Raw genomic sequence first — 13,716 nt, 5'->3', positions numbered from 1 at the left:
CCGTGCCTCTCGGCCCCGTGGCGCGAAAAGGCCTGGGGCTGGACGGGGGGTGGAGTGAAAAAAACTTCCCCCAACTTGGTTGCCCCCCAGTGCAGTGGACTGTCCGTGCCAACCTTTCCCAGCACCGCCTGTGCCTTGCTGGGAGCGGCAGGTCAACCCATCTGGAGGGCACCCGGTTGGGGAAGGCGCCTGGTTTAGAACAGGAAGGAGGCGGGACGTTCCGACAAGCCGGGGGTTGGTCCTTGCAGGGCGGCGGGGTCTGCTCTACACGTGTAAACCTCCGCCGTGGCTCTGGATCCGCCTCCTGGGTGGGTCTTGTCCGGTCCGAGCCCTTGGCGGGCAGGGGAGCAATACCCGGGATCGCGTTACTGGCGAACGAGGGTTTCTATTTGCCTTTTTGCAGCTGCTAATATGATTGCTTTGTTTTTATTTGTTTTTTATTTAGACTTATATTTCAAATTTGCCAAGGTTTTTCCTTTTAATATGGTTCGGCTGTGTACACTGAATGAATGAATGAATGAACGCCTGCCTAGTTTGCAGCTTTTCAGCGCCTCCCCTGGAAACGGGCAAGCTCTAAGTCCCCCACACCTCCGTGTGAAAACGCATCCTGCGAAGAGCCAACTTTGCGCGAGTTCAAGAGGGGGCGGGCGGGGGCTTGCCATGACCTAAAATAGGCAACAGCCGCTTCCTGAGCAAGCAAGCTTCAGCTTCTGGCTTGGCCGGTTGAGGGGGCCCAAAGAGGGGGTCTTAAACCCATTTTCGGGATTCCCACAATACACTGAACCGGTGTTTCTCAACCATAGCGACTTTAAGATGCGTGGACTTCAACTCCCAGAATCCCCCAGCCAGCATGGCTGGCTGGGGGATTCTGGGAGTTGAAGTCCACGCATCTTAAAGTTGCTTAGGCTGAGAAACATTGCACTGAACCGTAAACTAACCACACAGGTGAGTGTGCATATAATACACCACAAAGAACCAAAACCCTCGTTAATTGTTCTGCGTCCTGAGGTGGGACATTCAACCTGCAGAGACCTCGGAGAGGCTATTTAAAGTCTGCCTTTCCAACCTGTTGCTTTTCCAATGCGGTGACTGTAATTCCCGTCATCCCCAGCCACCGGCTGCGGAAGACGAGGTTGGGCAAGGCTGCAGAGCTGTGAAATGCCGCCCATTCCCAGATGATTTCAGCACTATGGTCTATTCGCCATCGAGTCTCCTGAACATCCTACTTGGCGGCTTAGGGGCGTCCCTGCCTCAGAACTACAACCCCCGGCAGCCTCCGCGAAGAGGGCGCGAGGCGCCTTTCTGGCTTCGATTGCTTCAGCCTGCCCCCCCGTGCTGACGCCGTGACAGGCACGCCGCGAGAAGCGAAGGGAGATTGGCAATCCGCGTCTCCTGCCGGTCACGTGGTGCCGCCTGGTGGTCAATGCAACGGCTCTCTATGGTAATTCGCCCTCCCCTTTCGGCTCGCCAGCGCGCCCTGAACAAACGCGCCTCCTATTGGCTGCCGCAGGGCGAGGGCGAGGCTGATTGGCTGCGCGGGGGGGGACCCCGCTCTCCCCCCCGTCGCGCTCCCTTGAGGCGGCTGAGGTGGGCGCCGCTCGTCGGCCGTTGGGGGACGCGGGGCCAGGCCGGGGCCGGCGGGGAGCATGTCTGCGGCCGACGGAGAGGGCTGGGATGGCAACCGGCAGCGCGGAGGGGGCAGCGGCGACGGGCCGGCGGCCCAGGCCCCGCCCGGGGGGCTGCTCAACCGCTTCGTACGTCTCCCGCCCGGCCCCGGACGCGGCGGTGAGTGAGTGGGAGGTCCTGGCCGCGAGGCCCTTCCTTGCTCCGTTTGCCTCTGGGCTTTCTAGGCCCTCTTCCCCTCGCCACAACACCCCTGCGAGGTAGGCTAGGCTGGGCTGGGCGAGACCGGCCCAAAGTCCCCGGGGAGCGCCGGCCGCTGAGCTGGGTTGGGACCCGGCTCTCCCTCGCCCCGGCCTTGTCTAGCGGGGCCCCGTGAAGGCTGCTGGTGCCTTTTGGACCAGGAAAGGCGGGTGGGCGTGAGTGGGGGCGAGCTTCCTTGCTCCAGGGCACTCTATCTGTGAATGACGGTGCTTTGAGACTCGGGGCAGGGTTGTGGCTGTTTTGTCACAGAAGGAAGCAGCCCATAACTGGTCTGGATTGCTCTTAGAAACCAAGGGAGGTCACCCATGGTTATGGTTAGTGCCTGGGTAGGGGACCACCAGGAAATCCCAGGGTGCAGATAAAGTAAGACGTTGAAAGCACACCTTGAAAAAGGCGATGGATCCCCACTTCCCTATTGTTGGCAGGGAAACTGTGTGGATAGGCTCACTGAAAGCTGAACGCAACTTGAAGAAGATTATGCTTTTTGCTCTGGGGCTTACTACCCACGTGAAAGTAATAGAAAGTTATGCTATCCGGGTTCAACAGTTTCGGTCAGCGTTGGTTGCAAGGGATTTTAAAAGGGGCCACAGAAGTGCATGTGGCCCAGCCCTGGTTTACTCAAGTTGCTCAGTTTGCTCAAGAAGCTGGACTGAGACACAATTGGCATCTCAGGTGTTCAGTGTGCTGTGCAAGCTGTCACTGTCAGGCTGAAGGGGGTGAAGAGAAGCTTTGGGAGATTTGGCTAGACCTTTGGTTACATTTTTGTCAGAAGACATTGTGTTTTGCCTAATGTATTTTATTAAGCTAGTTTAAGAATAACTTATGCTTGCGTTATTTATTATTCTCTTCCAAATCATTACTTTCTGTTTTGTGCTTGTTCAAACCCAGGTACTGGGGTTGTCCTAACAGAAGCGGTTATCCCATTTGGCACCGAAAAAGTTATAAATATTAGAGTTGTCCAGTATGTTGACTAAGCGTCCAAAAGTCCATTGGAATGTGCAGGAGCCTAACTTTTGGCAGTTCTAGAGGAAATCTTGGATTCTCCAAGATGCTGCAGAGCAGACAAGTTCTACTTTGGTGCACTTATGTGCTCGAAGCACATAATGGTGGTCAAAGTGCTGTGCATAGTCCTAAATAAACCTTAAGTAATACAAGGTTCAGCTCTGCGGTTGCTCTGAGGATCATATCTGGAAAAGTGACAATGTGGCTTGAAGGTCCAGAAGGTTACAAACTATGATTTTTTTACCTTGCTCTCCAGAACCTTTGTGTGTGTGTGTGTGTGTGTGTGTGTCTGTGTATTTGTATGTACTAAGTTTGTTGTCAGTGTTGAAGACCTGTTTTAATTAAGCTGCTCAATAGCGTTTGGTCAGTCCTATAAGGCTATATAGAGGGAAAATTCTATATAAGGTTTAGTGTTCTCTGCTTGGGCTTACTTCTTTCCTTCTCATGTAAATTGGATAGGTATGGGACTCATGTTCATGGCTAGTAGAAAGTGAAGGAAAGGAAGCCTTGAAAAGTAAGGTCTCTCTGTGTGCTGTACATTTTTTTAGACATGATGAAATTTGCAACTTATCTCAGACTTACTCCAGCCTTGTCAGTTATATGAGTATTATTTTAACTTCTGTCTTTTGTTGAGATAATCAAGTAGCTTTCCAAAGGCCAATTACTGATAGATTGAACTGGGTCTATTTATTTATATAGTTCACATTTTTTTGCCACTTTGAGGGACAAGTTCCAAGTAATTCCTAGCTAGCAGGCTGAATGCTGTACTCTTGGACTTATGCCACTCCTCCTCTTGTCATCCTGGCTCTCCTAGCCAGGTATCAGTTGAAATTGTCCAGAGGTGCTTTCAGACGCAGCATTACAGTATTCTTCATGGGTAGGCAGCCCTGCCTGTTTTAGTTTGGACAAAATATCCCTTCACATTTCTTTCTGATTTGGGACTATGATGCTGAATCTTGAATGCCTAGACCTTACTGGTGTGTGGTACATGAGGACCTAACTGCAGTGAGCAGATTAATCAAATTCCATAAACAGTATTTTAATTTGCAACGAGTGAGGACTTTTCACCTCAGGGTAACATTTGGGGAACATGATATCCAAGTAGTGCATATACTTTTCCTGTTCTTGATCAAAAATGTATAACACAATTATATAAGCATGTTTATAAACATATCCTGTTCTTGCCCTTTTTTTAAGGCTAAGAGAAAGTCACTAATACAAAGCTACTCAGCTGGTTTCATGCCTAAGGCAGGACTAGAAACTCCTGGTTTCTAATCTGGTGCCTTTAACCACTACACCAAATTGACTTTCTTTCTGTGCATGTCCAGGGTGAGCAAAACCTACTGTTCCAGGAACAGAAAGATTGTGGAGAATTTTTTTTTTTTTTTTACTGCTAGACCATGCTGATCTGGCTTTCCTGAAACAATAGATTTTGCACATATGGAGTCCATGCTAATATGTAGGACTTGTCCCCAAGCAAATCGGAGAAAGATTGCAGTTTTAGTTGTTGTTGTTTCTTTCTGGGCATATTTTATTTAACGTTTTATATCCTGCTTTCGTAGGTCAAAAAAGATGCCTCACTTGGCTGAGAGTAAAGGTTATGGTTAGAATCAATTGCAAGAAGGAAAAAGAAATCAGAAAAGGGAAATAAGAGAAATATTCCATCTTATGCTTAACAAAATGCCAGCTTCCAGGCAGCCTCTGAGTACTGCAGGGTTAGAGCTAAACCAGATCTCCTAGAATTGGGAAGCCCAGAATGTGCATGCCGCCGCGGTGAATGTTTTTTTCACCATCTCCAGTTGATTTCTGGTGGCAGAATGTGGAGATCATCTATCATAATGACTGAAGGCACTTTTGTGGTGGAGTCATTTTTAAATATTAATCATTTGGATTTGAAATTTTGAAAAATGTAAGGAAATGAAAAGAAAATGAAAAAATTCCCTAATAAGTGTGTCTGCTTCTGCTTCTTGCCACTGCCAGAATTGTTTACATCTTTTGACTGATCTGTGCAGAAAAAAATTAACATTTTAATTCTTTTTTGCTGTCTTAAAGCAGATACAAGCTAGTAGTAGTTTCCTGTTGATAATGCTGAGAGTTGCTGCTTGTTCCTTCTAGAAATCATAGAGTGTATAAATGTATCACACATACTTGGCTCACTTCATCCACTTTTGAATTTACACCAATAGCAATGACATCCTGTGTGTGTGTACGCAAGCCAGCTGAATTCTACCATGTAAATATGTACAGTACTTATTGTACATATTACTTATTGTAAAGATTGCAATACTTATATTTGGATGATTAATAAATTTACTTGGCAGTAAATTCCACTGAGGTTAATGGGCTTATTTCATTAGTTAATGAGCAGAAACACTGCTCTGGGACCTGTGGTCTTTTGAGCTACATTGAATTTGAACCCCTCTTCTTAGGGTAGCCAATGTTTTGTGGTTTGCTCCTTGCTTGTTTAGCTAGTTATCAAGCTTCTAAAGGCTTGCACTGTGCTGTGTAAATGTAGTTTGTTTGTTTTTTTCTTTTCTGGCAACTGTGTTTTTATTAAGTTAATGTTTTCTTGTATGGCAATGAATTGGGAATTTGTAAATCAGAGAAATTAACCATTTTTAAAAAAAATGCTATGAAGTGAAGAGGACTTGGATTTTTTGGTTACTCTATGACCTTGCATAGGCTGTGCGTCTTAAACTCCTCCAGTGATTCCTTGCATCAGCTCTTCTGTTTTTAAATTCTCTTCTTTATTTCATTTGCTTGTTTCATTTCAAGCATTTGAATTTATAACTACTGGTGAAAGAATTGCATTTCATGGTAAATAGTCATTGTAATTCCATAAATGAGGAGAAAGCAGGTATGAAGTCAAGAACATGTGAAACTTTGACTTAACTGACCAATTTGGAGGAGGGAATATTATTAGTATAATTAATAACAATAGATATTATCTATCTATTAATTCATAAAGAATGTCACCTACAGCAATATCATTAAGCAAATGAATGAAATTGTGTAAGTGAATGGGAATTTCTTCTGTGTGTGAGGGTCCTCTGAACCTAGGTTTCATTGTATAGTGGCAACCTCTGGTCACTGAAGTTTTTTAGCATATGGCTTGCATCTTGCTTGAGGCTTTCTGCAGAAGAGAAAGCTGAGAATCCTAGGAATGTGTTTGGGTGTGTTGGAACTGATGGTACTTCCCTGCAGGATGCTGAGATTTTATCCATTTTGATGTTTGCCCCACAGCCTTAGCACTTCGTTTGGCGCATCATCCAGTTTTGCCAAACTGGTTTTATCTCATCTCTAAATTATAAAAAGGCTGTATTTTGCTTTAGGCCACAGAATTCCACCAGCCAGAAGTGGCCACCGCTGCGTGGCAGACAACGCCAATCTATATGTGTTTGGAGGATACAATCCTGACTATGATGAATCTGGAGGGCCGGAGAATGAAGATTACCCGCTTTTCAGGGAACTCTGGCGATACAACTTTGCTACTGGCACCTGGCATCAAATGGGCACAGAGGGCTACATGCCTCGAGAGCTGGCATCCATGTCGCGTAAGTGCAAGTGGATGAATTGCTTCCATAGTTCAAAATTGATCTTGCCATTTGTTCTCGCTTTGTATTCCTTTTCTTATCTTTTTGTTTTTTAATAATTTTATTATATTGTATTTTCTCATTTTGTGTGGTTTTATTGCACACCACTCACAGTCAGTTTAGTGTTGGGTGGTGCCTAAATTGAATAAATAAGATTAAGCATAGAACCCACATGTTTCTCTGTGCAAAAACTATATTAGAATAAGATTAGATTGAGAATGATACTGTGGTCAAGGTTGTTGTTGCAACTCCTGCATGTTTGGATGAAGCGGATTATCTAGACCCTTTTCAGTCTGGGTTCAGGCCGGGGCACAGCACTGAAGCGTCACCGGTCACACTTGTCAGTGACCTTTGGAGGGCTCTTGATAGGGGTGGTGCAACCATTCTGGCCTTCCTGGATCTCTCAGCAGCTTTCAAAACCATCAACCGTGGTATCCTTCTGGACTGGCTTCGGGGGTGGGGAGGCACTGTGTTACAGTGGTTCTCCTCCTTCCTCTGCGCCGATTCCAGTTGGTGTTGGTGGGGAAGAGGGGTCGAGCGCTAGGCCCCTACAGTGTGGGGTGCCTCAAGGCTCGAGCCTTTCGTTTCTTCTTTTTAACATCTACATTAAGCTGCTGAGGGAGGTCATCCACTGGTATGGGGTGCGGTATCATCAGTATGCGGAAGACATGTAATCTCCATCCCTAGCTGGACTGGTGATGCTGTGGTGGTGCTGGTTGAGTGCCTGGAGGCTGTGAGGGTCTGGATGGGGAGGAACCAGCTTCAACTGGGTTTTTGGCCCCTCAGGTCCAGGTGATATTTCATCTCTGACTCTAGATGGGGTGGCACTCCCCTGGACTAAGCTGGTGCGCAATTTGGGGGTCCTCCTAGACTTACCACTCCTTCTCAAGAAGCAGATGGCAGCCATGGCTAGGGCGGCCTTTACAAAGATTTGTCTGGTGCACCAATTGCGCCCCTTCCTGGACCGGGAGTGACTCGCTCATGCCTTGGTCACTTCCCGTTTGGATTACTGCAAGATGCTGTACATGGGGCTGCCCTTGAAAACCACCCAGAAGCTATAACTAGTCCAGAACACAGTGGTGCACGCAATGATGGGTGCCCCTAGGTTTACCCATGTAACACCCGTGTTGCGCAAGCTGCACTGGCTCCTGGTTTCCTTCCAGGTGCAATTCAAGGTGTTGGTTATTATTTTGAAAGCCCTACATGGCACAGGGCCAGGTTATCTGCAGGACCGCCTCTCTCTAAGGACACCTATCTGTCCTACTAGATCAGATAGAGTGGGCACGTTCCTAGTCCCTTCCCTTAAACATTGCCATCTTACGGGATCTAGGAAGTGTGCCTTTTCCTAGGGGCAGCCCCTACCCTATGGAGCACCCTTTCCCCTGAAGTTCGGCAGGCCCCCACCCTCCTAGCCTTCTGACAAAGCACTTAAGGGTTTTCCCCCAAGCACTGAGGAAGGGTGATATTGACGAGAGGACTTAGTGATGGACTGCATGTGAAAGTTTAATTGGTGCCAGGTTTTTTAATTTAGAACTGTTACAGAGGGAAATGAAATAATGGCTGCTGGAATTACATTGCACCTTATACCTTCTTTTTGGGACACCCCCCCGCCCGCATTTTGCTTGAATCCTATGGACCTCTGAAGCATTGTTTAAGGGGCAAGCAACTCTCCATGAAATTCTGATCTGCAGGAGAGAGTGGGTGTGTTTGGTTGTGGTTCAATGCCATGGGTTTTCGTTAAAAGAAATCAGTGTAAACACTCTGTATAACTCAGCAACTTCTATTAGGTGCCAGCTCCTGGCTGACCTTATTTGGGCTTGGAAGCTAAGGGCTGGCCTGGTTGATATTTGGACGGGAGGCCGTCAGGAAATCTCAGGGCTGTAAGCTAAATTGGGACCCACCAAAAATCCCAGAGGAAGACAGCAGCTAACTAGTTCTGTACTGCTGCCAGGAAAACTGCATGGATGTATTCTTCTAATTAGCAGGAGCTGAGAGCTTAACCTGAGGAACTTTATTTTTAACTGCTGATGGGTGAAATTACATGTGCTTGTAGTTTTTTTTTAATGTTTTGATGTCTATTTGCATACATTATTTACTTTTTGTGTTGTACCAAGACCATAATACTGCTCAGGGGTTCCTTTTCTGTTCCTTTATGGATTATTCCTCTTGTGCAACCACTAAATGTATTTGCAGTAGATCAACCTCCTTCTTGCTTCTCTTGTTCACAAAGCCCATTCTGTGTTTTATTTTGCTGTTTCTCACCAGTCGTGTTGCATGGGAATAACCTCTTGGTCTTTGGTGGCACCGGGATCCCATTTGGGGAGAGCAACGGGAACGATGTACACGTCTGCAATGTGAAGTACAAGCGTTGGGCCCTGTTTAATTGCCGAGGGAAGAAGCCAAACCGCATCTACGGGCAGGTACAATTCTGCCACAGGCTTCCTTAGGCTTGCTTAGGAAACCGGTTGAACATCCAGGGAACAGTCCTGCTTTGCTGGCATTTTCAGTTCAGGTTTCATGCAGCCCCTCAGTTCTGAAAACCAAATGAATAATGTTGCACTGAGGACCCTAAGGCAAAAAGGAAACTGGAACAAGAGTCAGGTGCCCCACCAGCCTTGAAATTCAAAGAGCTTCGTTTAAACCACAGGTCATAAAGATAAAGAAGTGTTTGGAGAAAAAAAAAGATGTTTTAGATAGGCACAAAGTGGTATTACAGTATATCCATCCATCTATGCACTTACGTTAAATGGAGAAACAGCCCTTTAGTCTCTTATGAACCATTTGTCGGGCTCTTTCCAATCCAACAGCTGTTCCTGCTGCACTGCTCTTGTTTTGCACAGATACTGTTATCAGGACTCTTGCCTCTTAGAACTGGCAGGGGCAACGGCAGAACATTCTCTTCTTGGAAGCCTTGGTAACATGACCTGAAAATGATAAATTTCAGCTCTTTGCTTGGAATCCTTGGTCCATGCTCTGTAGCCATGTTTCTTATCCCATGGCGTTGATGTCTAAAATGTCCCCCTCTCTTGAGAGATTTTAAGGCTGTGATCCTAAATATATTTCCTAAGGAGCAAATGCCATCACATGGCAAGATTCCATTTAAAAGTCAGCCCTAATAGAAATAAAGTCTTAAATCACTTACTAATGTGCTAAACCAGCTAAGAGTATAAAAAAGGGTAAGTAAATTACATCAGCAAGTTTTATTATTTATTTATTTATTATATTTATATAGTTATATAAATACGATACTTATAGTTGCTCTATAAACCTTTCAAATGAAGTGACGATAAAATGAATAAACCAAAGCAATATGGAACAGGGAGGGAATTTCTGGCCTTTATTATGTTGCACCAAATCTCTCTGTTGTTAGGATCTTGAAAGTAAGCAGTTGTTCAGTGAAGCAAAGTAGGCAGTATTGTTGAATGTGCGTGCTTAGGTCTTCTGTGCACGTGAAGCGTTTAAGAGAGTGAGATTAGGTGTGTTTTAGTGACTGGTTAGAAGAGAGTTTAAATAAGAATATGATTGTACGGGCACAGACGTGGTCAACAGATGGGGCAATCTTTGCTGCTTTTGGCACTGATGTCTGACATCCCTACTCTTTTGTGGTGTTTAAGATCAAAGGAAAAGTCATGGCTGCCCAAGAGTTGAGGGTTATTAGTGGAGCATGAACTGGCTGCAGCCGTGTTGAAATCAGGCAGTTCTGGGATTGTAACGTGCTTGTGAAATTTAGGAATTCACTTTGAGTTTCTAGGTGAGTTCAGAGAGAGGAAATGTCTTTGCCTTCAGACCTCAAATCATACTTCCACTGTGTTCTTTTCAGCTGGGACAGGGATGACCTGCCCTCTCCTCAGTTTTTCAGGCGCCCTCTTCTTTTCTCCCCCGCCAGGCTATGGCTATTATTAATGGGTCCTTGTACGTATTTGGAGGAACGACTGGCTATATCTACAGCACAGACTTGCACAAGCTGGACCTGAACACCAGGGAGTGGACACAGCTAAAGCCAAACAACCTGCATTGTGACATGCCAGAGGAAAGGTCAGCTGAGCCAAAGTCCATGAATGTGTGGCCCTCTTGTGCTCCGAACCAGACAGAAGCTGATCAGTCTTTCATACTTCGTCTGTACAGCTGGTCCTCTCCTACCAATGGAAATTGGGACCGAGATCTCTGTCATTAAGTGACGTGATCATAAGCTGCGATCTCACGCAACCATGCTGACTTACTATGGCAGTTATGGCCATCCCAGTTGCCGTTGTTAGGCAAATTCCACGTGGTCACAGCGTCCCAAGGACCTGTTATAAGTCCCCCTCATCCAGCGCCATTGTAACTTCAAATGGTCGCTGAACGAGTGGACCTTAAGTGAGGACTACCAGTGGTGGTGGTGATGTTTGCATATGTTTCATAATAATACATTTTATTTAATTACTTGTTTTTGTATCCACCTTTATTTGTGCAACTTAAGGCAGTGTACATAAGGCTCCTGCCTCCTATTTTCCTCACAACTTTTGATAATATTACAACTATTGGCTTCAAGTATCATGCTAAGATTTGTTAGGTTTGGCTTAAGGTTATGTGAATCCAAATGGTTGGTGGCTTGCTGGGCCATGTGAACCGGTTATTATAGTTTATTCAGCAGGCATGATGGGGGAATTAGTAAGCTTCCCCGTGCCTCTTTCCCCATCTGTAACACTTAACTATGGGGCTTTTCTCACCCAGCCCACTCGGCCCCTTGTGGAGGCCAACCATTTCTGCAGATAGGCCGGTCTGAGAAGCTGAAGAAACAGCAAGGCGACCCTTCTTTAAAAAACCTCATAGCGCACTGTTGAAACTAGTTACATGTTTAAAAAACGTAAGTAAGGTTACAAATATCTCTGTCCTTTCAGATACAGACATGAAATTGCACACGATGGGCAGAGAATTTACATCTTGGGCGGTGGGACTTCTTGGACCGCCTATTCCTTGGACAAGGTAATATGTTCACCGGCAAAAGCCTTTTAGCAGCTTGATCTTTAACTGGTGAAGAGAGGATGGCGCTAGCCCCATAGAAAGAGTAATGGAGTTGCAGAGCTGAGTACGTGTAAGGTTGAGGGATCAGAGTGCACCACTGACCCAGTGAATGGGAGTGACTGGGTTTGAGGCAACTGCTAGCTACATTGGGGTTGGGACTCCCAGAATTCCCCATTAGCTTGATGTTGAGAATCGTGGGAACTCTGAAGGGCGCGAGGTTTCAGTCACACCTCATCTCTACGAGGACAAAGATAAGGGTATAATGTAAGTTGGTCACTTCTGAAACCAACTAAGGGGCCAGATGTTCTTCTCCGCCCCTGCTTAGAAAAGTGGGAGGTGAACCTAAGGCAGTCAGGAAGAGAGTTAATGGGAGACCCAGGCTTGGTGGTTTAGGTGAGAAAGGACCTCTGACCTCTTTGACATTTGTCAAAGAAAAGGCAGCTTGTCCTGAGGGAATGCCCAGCCTTCACCATTGACTTTATGATCTCGTTTGCTCTTTGATTGTAACTGGGTGTGCTTACCTATTGCTTAAGATTCATGCCTACAATCTTGAAACAAACACTTGGGAAGAAATCGCAACCAAGCCTCATAAGAAGAAAGGTAGGCATTTACTAAACTGTATTTGTTGGTAGGGATGAAAGGGCATCTTTGAAACCCAAAAGAGAATGAGTGTGTTAATGACTTGTAAGTGCAGGAAGACAAATCATGATCCAGAGGCGTCATTCACAACCGTTGACTCTTCTAATTTTATTTTTAAAAATCGCCGTTTATTTGTGTGGCTTTCAGGAATTGAGCCTGAACTGATGAATGCTTTTCCTTTACCATAGAGCAGTGCTTCTCAGCCTTGGCAATGCTGGCTGGGGAATTCTGGGACTTGAACTCCACACCTCTTAAAGTTGCTGAGGTGGAGAAACACTGCCATAGAGTTACTGAAACTTGCATAAATGCACTTAAAATGACTGATACAAAATAGTTGGATATAGGTTAACTCTTTTAGGCTAATATTTCCCTATTGCTAGTGTAAGTGTTGTTATGAAAAATGTAGATTTAGGTTTTTGGTGAAAATTTGACTTGTCAGAGATTTTTTTCAATTATTAATGCAGGATTCAAAATAAATTATTTCAGTTACTTTGTTCTCTGATGAATTTGATACTTAGAATCTTATCACACTTTCAGGAATAATACCCACTGCACATACATTTATTTAGGATAGGTATTAATTCAAAGTAATGTCTGCATACATTTCAAGCTGATACTGATTGTCTGTGTCCCAGTTTTTATTGTCTTGCTGTCCTATATCAATTAAGCTTTCTAGATGCCCAAATACATGCTCATATAAGACTTTTTAAAATCATGCTTTAGAGAAATAGAAAATTTTCTCTCATGGCACTCCACTTTTTCAATTGTAAAGATGGAAAGGGCAGTTGATGTTGTAGAGTTTTGTGAATCTTTCAGAATCAGAAGCACTGTGGATATTCTCCCCCCCTTTTGAGGGGGGACTGATCACTAATAAAAGAAGCCCCTTATGGAATAAGTAGCTCACCTTCAGATTTTTGACCCACAGATTACCCTGCAGCCCGGAGATGTCATAGTTGTGTACAGATAAAAAATGGTAAGAAATAGTTAACTTTGGGGCATGTGCAACAATAGAATGTTTTGGGTGAGTGGAATTCTGACAGGAGTAAATTGTGTATTTAAAAGACAAACAGCACAAAATCTGTGTAAGAGTATATTAAAGAAAATATTTTTAATAAAACCCAGCCGTGTTGCACAGTATTTGCTGTCACGTTCTCATAACTGCTAGACAAAATCTGGCCCCATTACAGCCCTTTGGCCTGCTAGCTCTCTGCCGGGCGGTTCTTTTACGAGGGGTCTGATTAATATGGTTTGTAAGTCCCTATCAAAATTATAGTGCATCAGCCCATCTCTACATGGGACCAGCTTCCTTAAACCTTATCACTTTTAGAACTGCCGAGGTGGAAGGGGAGTCACTCTTGGAAAAATAGGGATGGTGGTTGTGAGAAAGGGAAGGCTGTCTTTGGAATGAAGTACAGAGGGAGGAATAGCGGAGGCTCTGAGCCTGAAAGACACGATGCAGAAATCTCCCTCGCCTCCCACTGCACAGCATTTATTATGCCTCGAGAAAGAATTTTTCCTGTCGTGCACTTCATTTTTCTAACAGACCTCTGGAGTAAGCAAGGTTGGGAATTGGTAAGCTCCGTGGCTGAGTGGA

At 45.2% G+C, this 13,716-nt stretch overlaps 1 protein-coding gene across 3 annotated transcripts in view; it reads left to right on the top strand.

Annotated features, from left to right (window-relative positions):
- The first annotated feature begins 1,508 nt into the window (after positions 1-1,508).
- Positions 1,509-13,716, top strand: part of KLHDC10 (kelch domain containing 10) — a 35,391-nt gene continuing 23,183 nt past the window's right edge. The window contains exons 1-7 of one of the 3 annotated variants that reach the window (XM_088141454.1): positions 1,509-1,785; positions 6,219-6,440; positions 8,745-8,899; positions 10,366-10,514; positions 11,360-11,444; positions 12,017-12,083; positions 13,048-13,095. In XM_088141454.1, the coding sequence (XP_087997580.1) occupies positions 1,647-1,785; positions 6,219-6,440; positions 8,745-8,899; positions 10,366-10,514; positions 11,360-11,444; positions 12,017-12,083; positions 13,048-13,095 (865 nt within the window). In that variant the 5' untranslated portion in view covers positions 1,509-1,646. The remainder of the gene's footprint in view (positions 1,786-6,218; positions 6,441-8,744; positions 8,900-10,365; positions 10,515-11,359; positions 11,445-12,016; positions 12,084-13,047; positions 13,096-13,716) is intronic. The other 2 variants (XM_007435982.4, XM_088141455.1) reach the window with 2 other exon arrangements.

This window comes from Python bivittatus, unplaced genomic scaffold (assembly GCF_059951505.1).
Source record: "Python bivittatus isolate LINGU-HERP-01145 unplaced genomic scaffold, Pbiv_v1 ctg000330_np1212, whole genome shotgun sequence".
Lineage (NCBI taxonomy): Eukaryota > Metazoa > Chordata > Lepidosauria > Squamata > Pythonidae > Python > Python bivittatus.
Note: the sequence above shows the minus strand (reverse complement) of the source record. Positions and strands in the feature narration are given on the sequence as shown.